Source organism: Xyrauchen texanus, chromosome 24 (genome assembly GCF_025860055.1).
Source record: "Xyrauchen texanus isolate HMW12.3.18 chromosome 24, RBS_HiC_50CHRs, whole genome shotgun sequence".
NCBI lineage: Eukaryota > Metazoa > Chordata > Actinopteri > Cypriniformes > Catostomidae > Xyrauchen > Xyrauchen texanus.
In genome coordinates, this window is record NC_068299.1 from 37589909 (window position 1) to 37607381 (window position 17473).

General features: G+C 38.5%; 1 protein-coding gene across 2 annotated transcripts; it reads left to right on the plus strand.

Annotated features, from left to right (window-relative positions):
• The first annotated feature begins 1932 nt into the window (after positions 1 to 1932).
• On the plus strand, positions 1933 to 16472 carry LOC127618185 (tumor necrosis factor alpha-induced protein 3-like). Of its 2 annotated transcripts, none has more exons than XM_052090485.1 (9): positions 1933 to 2183; positions 3007 to 3343; positions 8851 to 9041; positions 10714 to 10855; positions 10989 to 11159; positions 11249 to 11429; positions 11751 to 12658; positions 14033 to 14235; positions 14723 to 16472. In XM_052090485.1, exons 1-9 carry the CDS (start codon positions 2148 to 2150, stop codon positions 14981 to 14983), a joined length of 2430 nt encoding a protein of 809 aa, XP_051946445.1. In that variant the 5' UTR covers positions 1933 to 2147; the 3' UTR covers positions 14984 to 16472. The 2 variants fall into 2 exon arrangements, with proteins under 2 accessions (XP_051946445.1, XP_051946446.1); XM_052090486.1 differs by having other exon boundaries at positions 14726 to 16472.
• The last annotated feature ends 1001 nt before the right edge of the window (positions 16473 to 17473 follow it).

A 17473-nucleotide genomic window follows, 5' to 3' on the forward strand; every position in this document is an offset into this window, starting at 1 on the left:
CCTATTTTTTAGATTTGCATATTTCAATTTCATAACATAGTTCCCTCAAATTGGATTGTGTAATGTTTAGCAAAATTACATAAAGAAAAGTTAAAATATTTAGTTTGTATTATTATTGAAGATTAGTCTATTCAATATGATGAGATGTTGATATGAAATTGAAATGTATAACTTTTAAAATAGTTTTTTGATTGTTGCTATTCAAGTCAGCCTTTTAAATAAACTACTTTATTACACTCTCTGTAACACCATCACAGCTACACCACAACAAAAAATGATCAAAAGGAATTTGAATTGAGGAATTAAAAACCTGTTTATCAGGTGTATAAGTCAATGACGCTTGGAATGTTGTGAATGGGGTTGTTCCCCTGCATCTCTTACTCTCTATTGGGAAACTTTTTAGCAACGTGATGATGTTTAAACAAGCGAAAGACTCAATGAGAACAAAAAGCTTTCCAAAAGGAAAAACCCTACATGTCATTCATATAAAAACTACTAAATCTAAGTCTTACACTATTCAAAACATAAACATTTGAACAGAAATTGTCAGTTTGAGTCTTAATAATGTCTCTTAAAACTGGTATTTTTACAGTAACCAGCACAGTCTTTCTCATTTTTTCTTATGCAGCAGTGCCCTATAGCTTTAAAAATATTCCATATATTAAAGGTTGAATGTATGAGCATTACAAGTAATGATATTTTAGTCATGCTTTATAGGACTATTGTAGGTAGATGGGAACTTTTGTTCAACTTCTCTTGAAAGCAGTTCTAAAGTTTACACCCACCTCAGCATGTGCCTCGAATGAATTACCCGTCATGTGTTCTGAGACACCTATTCTGTCTTTATTATTACTATTTTCCTACGTTTAGAAAAACAGTAAAGTCATCAAAACTATGAAATAGCACAAATGGAGGTGCATGAGATTTCATGAGGTGCATTTAAGCGGTACTGTATAGGCAATATGCTAGATTAATAAATAAATATTTCATTTAAAACAACAATATATGTCAATATATCTTTCAATGAAAACATGAAAAGTGTCAATATGTGTGTGTGTGTGTGTGTGTGTGTGTGTGTGTGTGTGTGTGTGTGTGTGTGTGTGTGTGTGTGTGTGTGTGTGTGAAATAAATCATAATACATGTCAATAAATACATATGTGTATTTATTAAATCATTTATTTATTTATTAACATACATTTTTGTATTTTTTGACATACTTCTGTATTTATTTATTTACTGTATTTATTGACAGATATATTCATTTGCTGACATATTTCATGATTTATTTATACATTTTTTGATGTTTTATTTATTGACATTTATATTTAATCTATGTGTTCATTGGCACATTTGTATTATTTATTTATTTAAATATAAATGTATTTATTGACATGATTTATTTATTTGACATGACTCTATGTATTTATTAACACATTTTATTATTTATTTATTTATTGGCTTATATGTTTATGTATTTATTGATACATTTCATGATTTATTTATTAACATATATGTATTGATGTATTTATTGGCGCATTTATTGATTACTTATTTATTGAAAGATATATTGACATATACGTTGATGCTTTTAATGAAAATGTAAACTTCTTTTTTTATTATAGAAAACGGAACCCTCCATAGCATTGAAGGAGTTCCCATGTCTGCTGGTTTTTTCTGCACTATCCTAAAGATTTCTGAGATTTCCTTTCTTGTAAGAGGGCCTACTCATACATTCTTTAAATCACTTGACTGGAACTATGACAAAAAATCTGTGTGTACATTTCATATACTGAGATGTTTCCACATCACGTAATAAAAAAAACAATCACTATGGGTGTGGCGAAACAAACGTCGAGCCTTACGTCATCAGGCCGATGTAACGTAACGTAACGTAAGCGTGCAACGCCTCTCTTGGGCGCCCCTTAGCGGACTTGATGGGTTGAGAGGTGGAAAGTACCTTGTGGAAATCCCCTACTGGCTTTTATGTACTGCCTTAATCGGGCAATCTCAACAAACTAGATTGAAGGCATCGGTGTGTTTTGGACGTCTTTCGTGCGAGCACAGAAATACATTGGATGTCAGAGAGCGGTATGGATGATTACGATTAAAGCGGACTGAGTGAAGCAGCAGGAGAGCGAGAGCGTCTTATGGGCTTGGTTGCTGGATACAGACATATTGAACAGGTAAGAGTTCCATCGCTTCCCGGTCTAATTTCGGATCCAGACTGTATCCGAAAACAAACGAAGCCGATTTCTCCTGGCCTTCATGAGAAAGGGACTGGATTGTCTCAGGCTTCAACAACGACGCTCTATGTTGTACGGACCAATATTGTCGGATTTGACAGCCATTGTTTGCGAAGACGTCACTTATCAGCGATTAAAAACATGAATTCGTCCAAATGTTCTCATGGGGACATATCGCTTCCTTTCGAGTGTAACTGTTTTGCATTGTCTAACTGCTTCTGTCAAGTGAATTACGTAATTCGAGCGTCAGCAACTGATGTTACCCTTGATATTATCGCAACGGTCCCTATTGTCTCCGTTGTTCTTTGTGTTTAATAAAACTGTGGACGCTGCTTTCGTTCTTGTCTACACGATAACACAATAACGAACGTTTCATGACAGGTATTTTAAGGGAACGCGGTCTTGTTTGGCGTTGTGAAGAAGTTGTCCCCAAAGAACCTCGAGCAGCTGAGACAAAAAAAATGGTGCCTTTGCAGTCAATGGCAACTTAAGACAGCCATTCAACGGATATTCTGTTAGTGTGTTAGTTTATTTGGGGAAATTCATTGAAGGGGGTGGACTAATAAAGATATTTACCTTTCACTCATCTGACCTCAACATGGTCCTTTACCATGAGACTGGAATACACCATCAGTTTTAGGGGCCATTGATCTTTCTTTCAGTTCTTGCCAGGAAAATGTGGGGAAATTCTCATTTTACAGCACATGGCCGTGGGTTGAACACTTCTTACAATGGTGATTTTGTTTTATGTCTGCTTTCGCAGAGATACACTGGTTCCCATCTCCACATCGCAATGTCTCAGGGCCAGAACTTCCTGCCCAAGTTCCTGTTTGTGAGCAACCTGCTGAAGGCGGTGAAGATACGAGAGCGAGTGCCCAATGATGTGGTCAAGCCTTCAGGCAGCGGCGGCCTGACCCATCACCTGCGAAGCATGCATCGCTACACACTGGAGATGATCCGCATGAGCCAGTTCCCGCAGGCCTTTCGGGAGGTCGTCCAGGCGGCCATCTTGGACCGGGCCATGCAGAGCTCATTGGAACAGGAGAAGAGGTTGAACTGGTGCCGAGAGGTCAAGAAGCTGGTGCCACTGAGGACCAATGGTAACTATACCATATTTCAGATTTCCTTGGGTGATTTAGGCCTGGTAAAGTGTTCCTACAGTCAAAAAAAAACCTTGAAATATCAGAGAATTTGAAAATGGTGATTTCCAAGGCTGGGAAAAGTCATGTAAATCACTACAGTCATTGGAAATTTTTAATCTAGAAAGTAATTGGTCAAAAGGTGTGGTAAACTTGCTGGCAAATTACTCTATAGCATTAAGGCTTCATAGGATTTGTGGGTAGTTTCCTCAGGTATTTTCTTTCAAATTACACCATTTTATTCTCAGACAATGGCATTAGTCACTTATGTCTGTCTTTCTCTCATCATGGCTTGTTTGTATCAAGTTATGATAAGTGTACCAGTGACTTGATATACAATCTAAAGCCCAAAGTATATTTCAGTGTTGACCCGGTCGCATAGCGTCTGCGTACATTAAACGCTTAGCCTTTAAAAAGATTCTTAATTTGACAGTGTGCGCAAACAAAGGCAGTTGGTGCATGCACACTACGACTGCTATAAGATGCTGGACTACTTCTCTTCAAACGTTTAGACCCATTAACTTGTTCTCGAGTTATACAAATGCAGGTATCTCCTGACTACACGTGCTCTTGGCGTGCACATCCACTGTTTGCACCTTTGTCTCCTGATGTTTAGCAGCGATAACATCTTCTAGTATTGCTTTGTGACAGCAATAGCTCAGTTGTGATTTGCCACCTTTGTGGACCCACTAGTTAGACCAAATGATCCAGGCGCATGTGCATACTACGCAGTTAGAGTTCATGCGGTACGAAAAGTTGGGCTGCTCTGCTGATGAGAACATTGCATCCTGTACGCAGATGTCTAGCATTTGCATCTAGTATACTTTGGGGTTAAATGCATTGTTACTCACTTAAGATAATCATTCTAGTGAGACATCCATTAATGAGGCTGTCATAACCAGTAATAGGCCAATATATTGGACCGGCTGATTAATTTGCCAAATATTTGGCCATTTTGAGATAGTCGGAACCATCAGATAGCCACGTCTCATTTGCTGATTTACAGAAGTGAAATCTACCGACAGCTTCGTTAATGGATAATAAACCATTTTGGTTGTGTTTTTTAAATAATTTTGTGTAGATATTGTATGAAATGGCTACATTTTCATTTGTTATAAGCAATTGTGTCTACATCTCAGTGTTACTAAATTGTAACTATATATGGGCATCGTATTGGCCATTGGCCACCCTGCTCTGTAGATATCGCCATTGTCCATTCAAAATCGGTCGACCACTTTAAAGAAATAAGTGCTTTTTTAATGCTTGTCACATGAGTGCTTGAGGGCAGACAGGAAAACCCTACAATGTAAGTCACACTGCTGTTTTCCCCCCTTAATTCTGTGGCAAAATTTGATTTAAGTGGCTGTGCCGTGATGCGGGGCTCACAGTGTGCGCTTTATGACTCTGATGTTTCTCTGTTCACTCCGGGTCAGGTCGCACTGCTCTACTCTAATGAGTAATGCTGCGAGGGAAACTTCTCTGTACTTGCCATTGTTGCTCCATTGTACAGTCACTAGTTACTGTAACCAAAATTTGTAAGTGTAGGTAAACATGATCAAGATTACACACCCCTTATTTTCCCATGAACTTATTATATTTGTAAAATTGTCCACAAGTTTTTTTTTTGTTTCATTTATTTTAGATAGTTCGAGTGAAGACCTCCTTATATCACTATTCAGTTCCTGGTAGTGGATGGTGTCTCATTGTTTTATTCTGGTAAATTTGTCATTGTTAAGAGATCTGGACAGCACAGATTTATCCTCATTATGAAACTGGAATTTCCTCTTGTAAGTCACACAGGATTATGAAAGCATTAGACTGGTTAAGTTAATTAAAACCGATATGATCCGTTACTGGAGATAGTGGAGAACCGGTATAAAAGTAACATCTGTCATGACAATAGTTTGTAAAAACTTATGTAATTTTTAGTTTTAGCAATTTAGGAATTGCAGTACAATACAATCATACGTCATTATAAACAGATTAGTTTGGGTTAGGGTTACGTTTAGGGTTTCTTCAAAAGTGTCATCTTATTTTTTGGCCTGATTTGTTAGCAGCTTTGGGGGGAAAATCAGCAATGTTCCTGTCTGTATGAATGTAACCGCCTTTTAGGTCAGCAGACAGCACATGTTCAGCCGAAATTGGCACATGAAGAATGCATAGAGGGCCATCCAGCTTACATTTGCCCAAACTGGTAATATTAACGCATAGCTAGATTTCATTGATATCCATTTAAAAAGCTTCTCTTTGGGAATTAAAGTATGTTGTTTCCAATATCACATTGTTCATCCAGCTTGCTGTGTGTTTAGGTAGTCTGATGTTGCGAATAACAGATTGGACTGCTGACTGTTAGGGTTTATCCCATCAGATTACAGGAAAACAAGTCAGAGGAGAACCGGACAATGTTAGGATATGTCCATAATACTTACACGTTTATTTTAAGGCCCAATGGCTGGTATTGATAAGGATGTAGAGTTTCTAGTTTGTTTCCACATGTTGTGTACGTTAATTTTCAGTAGTTGACCCAATAATTGTGCATGAATGTTTTTTTAAAAGCAGGGGTGGAGAACCTTTTTCCTACAGATTAAGGGTAATTTGATTATATCGAAAATTATTTGTGGGTTATACAGTTGCTTGTAATTTTTGATTGTGGATTCAAATTAACATACGCATTCCATTAGGGGCATACGCACCAAGAACAAAAATAATAAGGTCTATTATACAATATTTTTGCTTTGTTATTATTTAAATCATAATTTTTTTTTTGTAGATTTTTACAGTTAATGGAATCAAGACAATTTTGTTGCTTTTCGAAGTATTTCTCCACTGGCCTCGAGGGCTGGGTAAAATGGTCTCATGGGCACTGAGGCCTGACGTTCCCTACCCCTGTTTTAAAGGAATTTAAAGGTTCAATACAAGTTAAGCTCAATCGACAGCAATTGTGGCATAATGTAAAGACACTTTAAATGGAAGTGAATGGGGCTAATCTGTAAATGTTAAAATACACAATGTTTCAAAAGTTTAGTCACAAGATATAAACAATATGCATGTAAACATGATTTTAGTGTGGTAAAAACACTTATTTACCTTTTCTGTGTAAAGCTATAGACAATATTACAACTTATTACAATCATGACAACATAACTATAAACTCTAAAACAATTGTAAAAATTATGATGTAAACAACTTTTCAGCCCAAATAATAAAATAGTTTTAATAGAAGAATTAATGTAAGTTGCTTTTTATAAAATGATAATCTCCATTTTTCTACCTTTAAACCCTCCAAAAATTGGCCCCATTGACGTCCATTGAAAGTGCCTCCTCGACTGCAACCTCGATTTTGTTCTTTATTTTTATTTTTTAAAGGAGGGACGAGTCGAAATTCTTTTTTTGTGGTAATCCACATTATGGCACAAATGTTGTCGATTAAGCTTGATTTGTACTGAACCCGTTGTATTCATTTAAATCAATATCTAGATTTTTTTGGGTGGCAATGTATAAAAATTTATAAAGTAATGTGGTTATCTTTGGTCAAGTGTTTTGCCATTTTACATGGTTCTGCAATGTGAATAATCATTTAAAAAATATAAATAATATGTTAATAATTGTGAAAGAATTAACAAATGACACACCATAGGACATGTCAACTCCCTAGTTCTACATTCAGATTCATTTGTTTGTAGCGATGATAGTTTGTTTTAGAGGGATTGTAGCATTCATAGTCCAACTGTGAACGAGTTACCACACTAAACTGGGGGAGTTTTCCTACCTAAATTGCTTTCAAAAAGTCATTTGTGTAGAGGATAAAGGCAATATGGAAACTTTTCTCTGTGCATCAAAAAGAAAATGTGGTAAATTTTGCACTGTACAAATAGTTTCCCTAACAAAACTCCAACTTTAGAGCAGTTTAACCCACCCTCTACTCATGAGCTCCATTTTGTCTTTGTGTTCATACTAGCAGGTGCGGGCCTAACCCAGAGCTTTGCAGACTTATATAGGTTTAAAAGAACAGGAACAACATCATATGTTCGCACTTCCCATTTTGTCTCTCCCACATTGAATATTTCAGAACTCTTGGTTATTAGCGGCCCCAGTGATAGCACAAGTGCAAGCATTCCAGTACAGCGTCGCCCCTCCTCTCTGGAAAGTCCAGACACATTTTATCATGGCTCTGGTGTCAAGGGGAAGAAAAAGTTGAAGTGAAGCCCTTACGGCACTTAATCACAAAAACACATACTAGGGAAATTCCTCGCCATTGCACTTGGGCTGTTTCACATTCGCCAATGTAGAACGCACATGTAAATGCACGCAAATGCCTGTTGCACAACCTCAGAAAGAACACACAATTTAGGACATGGCCATAACTCGGCAGAGTATCTTATAATGTGAGATTTAAAGAAATAGATCACACAAAGATGATATTTCTCTTATCATTTACTCACCCTTGTGCCATCTCAAACTCGTATGACCTTCTTTCTTCTGCGGAACACAAACAATTTTGTAAAGGAGATATGTGGGGTTTTTTTCATACAATATAAGTCAATGGGGTCCAAACACTTTCAAGATCTGAAAAGGACATAAAGGCAGCATAAAATGATCCATACGACTCGATGTTAGGGTTAGGTGCTGTTAAGTACTCTGCGCATGGGTAAATTGTAAGGAAGTGTAATCGAGCTTCTCTTATGAACGTGCCAAGGAGACTGCTGATGTTAAGATTTATAGTGAATAAGGACTTAAATTTTGAACATGGATTAAACCATGTAAGTAAATGATTAGAGAATTATCTTTTTTGGGTGAACCATTTCTTTAAATGCATTCTTGTCCTTTGATCAGCAAAGGTTACTTCAGTTTACTTAATAGTAAAATTTTGTGGGATGTTTAAAAGGTTCCTAGGTCTGTTAAGGTGCACTTTTGCAGAGATATTGTCATGTTTCTTGTTTTAAAATGTACATGGTTGGGTGTAATGGATATCTTTAAACTGCTTTAACACGTCTGTGGAAATCCCCTGCATTGCTTTTATCTCGTTCTTAATCTTGCTTCTTGACAAATACTGCTGAACTAACCTTTAGGTGTAAAAGATATGGCTGTTGAGATTGTTGATGCTGTTGAAAAGACTTAACATGAAGTTTTCCATCTTCTCAGTATTCATTTTGTTGCAAGTATGTAATGCATGTCAACTGGTTGCTAAGGCTTTCTCTGTTATGACAATCTATGTGATTGCAGAAGTTCAAACAGGAAATGCAGGTTTGTCCTGCAACATATGTGCCTTTTTTAAAAAGCTTGCATTGTGAACTTTTATGACCCTAGTTAAAGTTGAAGCCAAATCTCTAAGTGCACTTCTAGGGGTAATTTGTCATGAGTTATCTGAAAGCATTACAGCAGGAGACCTATGAAGCCTTAAAATGCTGCCTAAATATGCAACTCACTAGGTTTTGCAACCGAGGCATAATATGTGTGCTTTTGTTCAGGTGATGGGAACTGCCTGCTGCACGCCGCCTCTCAGTACCTGCTGGGGGTACAGGACACAGATCTGGTGCTGCGGAAGGCACTTTATGCCGTGCTGAAGGAAACAGAGACTAGTAATTTCAGAATGCGTTTCCAAACAGAGCTGCTACACTCGCAAGAGTTCACACAGACCGGCCTGCGGTACAGCACTTCGGTAACTACTTCCACCTTCATTGTGAACATGTACAAAGTGTCCTTTGTGTGGCATAAACAAAGCCAGCTAAAGAAAACGGGTATAAAAAAAGGGTAAAGAGACTTCAAACTGGTCACATGCAGTTAGCAAAAGATTAGTTTTAGAAGGCTAGCTGGACCAATGAAGAATCTTTAGTAACTCATATTAAAGGTTAACACTGAAAGCTGCAGTGTAATTATTCAATGTTAAAATACTTTCTCCTATCTCAGCTTAGTGAGCCAAGACAACTATATGTAAGCCATTCATGGGTTGACTTGCCAACGTTTTGTTTTTATTTGAACAGTGGCGGAAAGGGTAGTAGGTGTGTATGGGAAATCTGTTTTATTCCATTCTGTGCCGCTACTGTTTAAAGGAAGATTCTGGGTTCAATCGACAGCATTTGAGGCATTATGTTGATTACGACAAAATGTATTTAGACTCGTCCCTCCTTTTCATTAAAAAGCTAAATCTGGGTTACACTGGGGCACTTAAAAAGTGAATGGGGCCAATCTGTAAACATTAAAATACTCATTTTTGCCAAAAGACTTAAACAGAATGTGTGTTAACGTGCTTTTGGTGTGATAAAATCACTTGCTAAACTTTTCTTTGTAAAGTTATATCCGATTTTATAACTTCATTGCCATGATGACGTAACTCGGCAAACCAGAAAATGACCGTAAAAACAATGATTGAAAGAAATTGACATTAAATAATACACAAGTTTTAAAAGAAGAAATCATGGAGGTGCTTTTATAAAATTACAAGCTTCACATTTCTGCCTTTTAAACCCTCCAAAAATGAATCTCCATTCACTTCCACTGTTAGTGCCTCACTGTAACTCAGATTTTTTTTAAAGAAAAGATTTGTATTATTATTATTTTGTAGTAGTAGTAATCAACATTATCCCTCAAAAGCTGTTGTTTGAGCTTAACTTGTATTGAACCCGGAATATTACTGTTAGTGTTACACTGTGTCTTAGCCAGGCGTAATGTAAATGTACATTTTTAAATACCGATTTTAATTTATTAAAGGAATATTCTGGGTTCAATACAAGTTAAGCTCAATCAACAGCATTTGTGGCATAATTGAAAACCACAAAAAAGTTAAACTTGCCTCTCGTTCATTTATTTCTGTCATATTAAAAAGAAATTAAAGCAAGAATCGGAATAACAGTAAGGCACTTACTATTGAAGTGAATGGGGCCAATCCATAAACATTAAAATATTGATTCCAATCCATTATACGTGTCCAGTCCAATTTTTTGTGTGATATAATTGCTGTATAACTTTTATATGTGCAAAGTTATATCCAAAAATACAAGTTTGTTGCCTTGACGATGCAACGTATGTAATCCCTATAAACAATTTTGTCACTAAAATCATGTAGAATAGAATAATTTATCACACTAGAAACATCTATACACATAAAATGTACGTCTTGTGGCTATACTTTTGAAAAATATTTATTTGAATATTTATGGGCTCAAACCATTGACTTTTTAATAAACGAGGGACGAGCTGAAAAGAATTTTTCTGGTAATCAATATTACGTGTCAGATGCTGTCAATTGAGTTAAACTTGTATTAAACCTGTAATGTTTCTTTAACTTGATATGATGTAGGTAGATCTCATAGAATGTGCTTTTGGTTTCTCAGAACTGGGAGGAGGAATGGGTAAAGATTGTAGAAATGGCTTCTCCAGTGTCCAGCAGTAATGGTCTGCAGTTTGACTCTTTGGAGGACATTCACATCTTTGTGCTCTCAAACATTCTGCGGAGGCCGATTATTGTAATCGCAGGTAAATATCCTTACACTTACTGATTGGAGCAAGAAGCCAAATCCTTCAAGTTAAACTGACTTCTTTGTACACAGATGCTTCAAGATGACATGACCGTAACAGAAACCATTCTGAATTTATTTTATTTCAACAGACCAAGTAGTCAGGAGTATGAAGTCCGGTTCCTCCTTCTCACCCCTCAACGTGGGGGGCATCTACCTGCCTCTGCACTGGGCTCCAGAAGAGTGCTACAAATATCCCATAGTGCTCGGCTACGACTCACAACACTTTGCACCCTTGATCACCATCAAGGACAGCGGCCCAGGTATGCCGCCAGAGATTGTGTTAATCCTGAATGCGTTCTTACAAGTCAGGCCAGTGTATTTAAATATTAGTTTTTTTGTGCCACGTTAGAGATCCGTGCGGTGCCGTTGATAAACCCTGGACGAGGAGGGTTTGAACAGCTTCGAGTGCACTTCCTGACAGAAAAGGAGCAGCAACAGAAGGACAAGTTGCTTAATGACTACCTAGTGCTTATAGAGATCCCTGTCATTGGCCTGGGCTACGATCCCACACAGATCATCACTGCAGCCAGGTATAAAATAATACAAGCATTTACCACTTAATTTACTGCATAATACAAGGATGTTATGACTGTTATGATTCGTTAGCAAAAGAGTAATCTGACTCCGTTCAAAGGAAATATGTTTTCCGACCGATTTGTACATGATTCAAATGGATTACTCCTGTGTTTCAGTTTTGGTTTGCCAATCAGTTCAACTAACTCATCAAAAAGAACAGTACCAATTGAGCCATTCATTTATGAATTGGGCAGCTTGTTTTGTTTTTGTAATATAACCTTAAAGTTGCACGTTGCTGTTTATCTTTTTAAAATGATGAATCCTTACTCCATCAGACTGGATAAAGGCAATCTTCCTGAGGATATGAACCTGATGGAGGACTACCTACAGCTGGTCAACCACGAGTACAAGCGCTGGCAAGAAGACAAGGAGTCTTTAAGGCCCCCCCAATCCCAGCATCCCCCTCCCTTCTCCGTCTCCCAACTGTCCCTCATCGAGATCCGCTGCGCCACGCCTCGCTGCACCTTCTATGTCTCGGTGGACACTCAGCCGCACTGTCACGAGTGCTTTGAAAAGCGACAGGCGGGCAGGAAACCGGATGCAGTTTCCACCACGAATCAGACCTCAACCACAGACCCAGAGAGCCGGGGTAGACTGGAGCTCTCCGGGCTGCCCAGCCCTCGTTCTGCTCCCCCTACGGCACCCAGCCTAAGCCTGTACAGCGAGACTCACGCCATGAAATGCAAGACGCCCGGCTGCTTGTTCACGCTTAGCGTAGAGCGCGATGGGCTGTGTGAACGTTGCTTTACAGCGAGGCAAAACAGATCGGCCAACAATGGGGCTGTGCAAGGCCCTACCCACGGCTGGTGTCACAGTCAGTGGGCATCAGGCGGCCGGGAACGGGAGAAAGAACGGGAGCGTGAGAGGGAAAGAGAGCGGGAAAGGGACACTGAGAGGTGCGTCATGTGTCGACAGGAGGTCTTTAGGATATTTAATGGCCTTTGCTCATCCTGCATGCAGAGGACTGCTATTTCCGAGAGGGGAGACATCCAGCAGCAGGAGCCTCGTACAGAGGGCTCCTTGTGGGCACTTCATAGGGAAACGGAACGCAGTGGCACCACTGGTCAGACTTGGCAGTCGTCTGCCGCCCGACAGTGTAAACGCTCCGGCTGCCAGTTCTTTGGCACATCAGAGAAGCTGGGATTCTGCACTATATGTTATCTAGACTACCAGACCAATCACCGTAAGTGCAACTACTTTACTGTCACACAGAACTGAACACTCTTAAATGTGAACATTGATTATCTTCTTAGACAATGTGATTTCTCTGCTACAATCAGGGGGGAGTTTACTTGACAGTTGCGCTACTTTAGCGCACAATATTTGCATCTTATTCGCTAGCCACCCACAGTACAACTTAACAGCCACTATTTGTGTTGCTGCGCACTATGAATTAATTAATTGAAGTAATTAGTCATGTTTCCTTCCAAGTTCCGAAGCTAATTCGTTCAAAAAAATCTAAATATCTCAAAAACAGATTGTGTGAAAAAAGCAGTTTCCATCTCATGTGTTTAAGAGAGCAAAATCGTCACTTCTGAGGTTTTTGCCGCAATATAGAAATTAAATGGAAGTTGAAGCCACTGCGATGCACATGTACACCTACTTATTAAATGCCACTATTTGTGCTGTTAAGCTCAGCTTTCTGTTCTTGGCTGACAGAAGTGGAACCCAACGTATTCTTCTGCTTCTGTAGACCATCCATCTCAAGGTTTGACACGTTGTGCATTCTGAGATGCTATTCCGCTCACTACAACTGTACAAAGTGGTTATCTGAGTTACCGTAGCCTTTCTGTCAGCTTGAACCATTCTGGCCATTCTCCGAATACCTCTCCCTTTACAAGCCTTTACCATCTGCAGAATTGCCGCTTACTGGGTGTTATTTGTTTTTAAACTCTAGAGACCGTTGTATGTGAAAATCCCAGGAGATCAGCAGTTGCATAAAAATTCAAACCAGCCCATCTGGCACCAACAATCATGCCACAGATTTTTTATCTAACATCCCAAAATTCACATAAAAATATGTAGATGGAAACCCAGCTTTAGTCATCCTTTTCAGCATTAACACGCCTCCTTTCTATGCAAATGAGGCTCATTGTAGAATACAGCATATTCACAAAAGTCAGCGCTATTTGCATGCCACAATTAATGTTGTGACGTCACCGCCCATTGAAAGCAAGTGGTAAACAAAATTTGATATACAGTAAAAGAGATGTTTACAAAAAAAATTTGTAGCAGAAGTCATTCATTAAATGATGGAAAAGAGCATTATAAGCTAGCATATATCCAGTTGCGCAGTTTGCAAGGATACTGTGCAGTCCCAGCAAATTCTTCAAGATTGTGATAGTCTGCTAGATTTTTTGCATACTTTGGGGGTGCACTTGTGCAATTATCTGTTCGCATTGTTCCATTAGTGAATGAGGTGCTAAAACAATGCAGAGAGCACATGCAAATAAACAGCACTATCAGCAGGTACTCTTCATAATTGGTGAATTCATCCCTCTGGTTTAAATGTATTGTTTTTTAAATGTTTTTTTGTTTTGTTTTGTTTTTTGTACAGAGGCTACTACCCCCGCTAATGTCCAGCCCAGACACACATCCGAGGCGGGTTTTCAGAACTGTCCACTTTGCCGGGGCCAAGGCTGTGAAGCCGAGGGGAAGGCCATGCTTGAGGGTTACTGCAACAAGTGCTTTATGAAGGAGCAGAGTGCCAGACTAAACCATGCTGCTAGCAGGGGCTCTCATTCACCACCACTTGTCACAGTAAGTGTCCTTGTCTAACTGGCTTTTGTTACAGTATAAGTAAAGGAATACCCAACCCCAAACAAAATTCATCCTCATGTCATTCGAAATCCCATATGACTTTGGTTAGGAGTTTAGTGAACTGGATCAATCAGTCAAACCTTAGCTCATTATTCAATAATTGTTATAAAAAATACAGGACCCTCTAAAACAAAGTTCTCCCTTCAAGTCGATATACTCATAATGCTCAACAGTAATCAATAATGTTTTTGTAACATATTTGAATGTTTCAGAACACCAATTACTGTATTAATTAAGTTCAAGAAAACTCTGTTGTGAATATGTATCTTAAATTACACGTTGTCATATAAACAATGACTCAGTTGACTGCTTTCAGTTGACTGATGTTAAGCCTAACTCACATACAGTATACGTCATAGTTTTTGGGCGAACTGTTCCTTCAAGTCACGCTAGATACAATTAAACAAGCTCTATTGTTTCTATCCAGCAGGCCTCGAAACCACGTCCACCTCTGCTGCTTGGCCAGGCGCAGTGTCGGCGTAGCGGGTGTAAGAACTTCTCTCCCGGCTGCACGGATCTCTGCCCAGACTGCCTTAGCCGTGGCCAACGAGAGGGTCGACGCGCACAGGCACCCAAAGAGAAAAGCAAACAGCGCTGCAAGACACAGGGTTGCGACCACTACGCCAATCAAGAGAAGCAAGGCTACTGCAACGAATGTGACCACTTCAAGCAGATTTACAGAGGCTGACAAAACAGTTGAACGTTAACCCTTAAACAAGGAACTTTATTGCCCAGAATTCCCCACCGATCTTGGGCAGGGCCTAAAGAGCCGGTGGTGCAGTTGAATTGAAGATTACCTCTCAAATAAAGTAATTTGAATCATGTGTTTAGGACACAAGCAGGATGCTAGTGCAGGACGCATACCCATGGTGCCTGCAGTTTATATCGAACAGGGTAACAAATTGCAAATATTTGAGGAAAGTATGTGTAAGTATGAATGATTTCGGATCAGCCAACGAAATCAACCAAAGTTAATTAAGCGAATGACACGTCCAAGCCAGTGGACTGTACGTCACCACTGTGGACTGCAGAAAACCAACAGACCTTTATGGAAGTACAGGAATATGATGTTACAGGGTAATGCAGAGACCTCTGAAGGACAGCAATTGATCTTTTCTGCATAAAATGTAGATTAAGTGCCAATGAGAGCTCGCTAAGTAGAGCTCGAATTTCATTCTTTCTGCGCCATTTGATGAGTGCGAGCAGTATGGATCTTTTGCCTTTGAGAATGTTTTTCTTTACCATTTGATCACTTCTTTCTCTCGAAAGTATTTTTCACTTTTGCTTGCCTTGTTAAACTTCATATGACTTTATGGTCTGTTCTATTGAACGGATAAGTTCATATGTTCTTGTGGCTGAAAGAATTCCTTAAGTGCAATGAAAAAGCCAGATACTTGACGCAAACGCAGTTCTCTAGAGCAGATTACGTTGAATTAATCTTAAGGGAATTGCTGTGCCGAAAACGTTGATAAGAAGTAACTATGAGATGCCTGAAATCCCTGCCCAAATAAGCAGTTGACAAAAAACAACTCAATCCAAAAGTAAACACGCCTAGGTAAGAAACATGCCCACTCTTTGTTTGTCGCTCTTGCCCTGCCACATTCTTTTGGTTGCACTACTCACCTTTAAACACACAATGCCTCAGCCTATTCTTTGCATATGTTTAGTATGCGCAAACTGACATTCTCTATTTGAATATTGTGTGATATCTGCACATACGAAAATGTTATCGTTAGTACATGTGGCATAATTTATACTGAAAAACAAAACTATGTTAAACATTCCCATCTTTGAAGTCCAACATTGTGCAAGCACAGTGAGACTTAGATTCACCCATTCAGAATGTGCTTTAGATAAATGCTACACGCAAGACGAATCGTGAACTTCAACTACTGGATCCGAAGTCAGTTCGGATCATCACAAACTTGCACAATACCTAATAAGCTGCTCTGGAATTATCTGGAATGGTACTTCTGATTTACTGTACATTGTGACATTCCAGTTAGAGACCTAGAGGAATATAGATGACAAGATAGAAATTTTGTGCAACCATTCGTAAAGAATATCATATGAAAAGCCTTGATTTTTGGTTTGTTTGGTATTTATTCACTGCAAAAATGATCTGTAATGTGTTTCAAGAATTATTTATATGTGTTCCTGGAATAAATTATTTTAATAGGAAAACATAAACCAGCTTCCAGTGTGTGTTTATTAACAGTTGCTTTTTTGATTGCAACTTGAAATATGTGTTATCATAAGTAAACAATTAGTGATTAAATTATTAATACGCAGTGCTGGGGTAGAGATATAATTAATGTAATCTGGATTATGTAATCAGTTTACAAAAATAATTTACATGTAATTAGACTAAATTACATTTAAAATACTCTTAATCAGATTACAGTTACTTTCACATCAGCAGTAACAGAAATACTGAAACCAGCCCATCAGGCACCAAAACTCATGCCAGGGTTGAAATCACTGAGATCCAATTTTTTTCCTTATTCTGATGGTGGATGTGAATATTACCAGACGCCCCTGGCCCATATCATGATTTTATGCATTGCACTACTGCAACACGATTGGCTGGTTAGAGATAATCGCATGAATAAGTAGGTGAACATGGGTACCTTAAAGTGGTCATTGAGTGTATTTTCCCTTTTAATTTCTTCCTTAGACTTTTCATAAAACCCTTCATAGAAGAGTTGTAAGCCATGAACCAAACCAGCTCCAAGATGAATCACAACATCACAAACTTTATTTTCAAGCAAAAAAGTATTTAAAAATCAGACAAAAACAAAAAGGTACAATGCTGTGTACTTATTAGTGTTGTCACGGTACCAAAATTTCAGTAGTCTGTACCAATACCAGTGAAATTTCACAGTACTCGATACCATTTTTGGTACCAAAGCAAAACACAGAAACAGGTTTCTGAACAACACTCTTTTAATAACAAAGTTAACAAATTAACAGCTGACCTAAGAACAAAAATATACCATTGAGCTACACTTCAAGTTAAATATATTATTCTGGAATTATAACTAGGGTGACCATGTTCTGGTTTTCCAAAAAGAGGAAACCTTTTTGTGGGGGGGGTAAAGGGTTCAAAACACTGTTACAATGAATGCAAACTTTAATACAGTGAAAAAGACACTCTATTAGCATAATATAACATGTA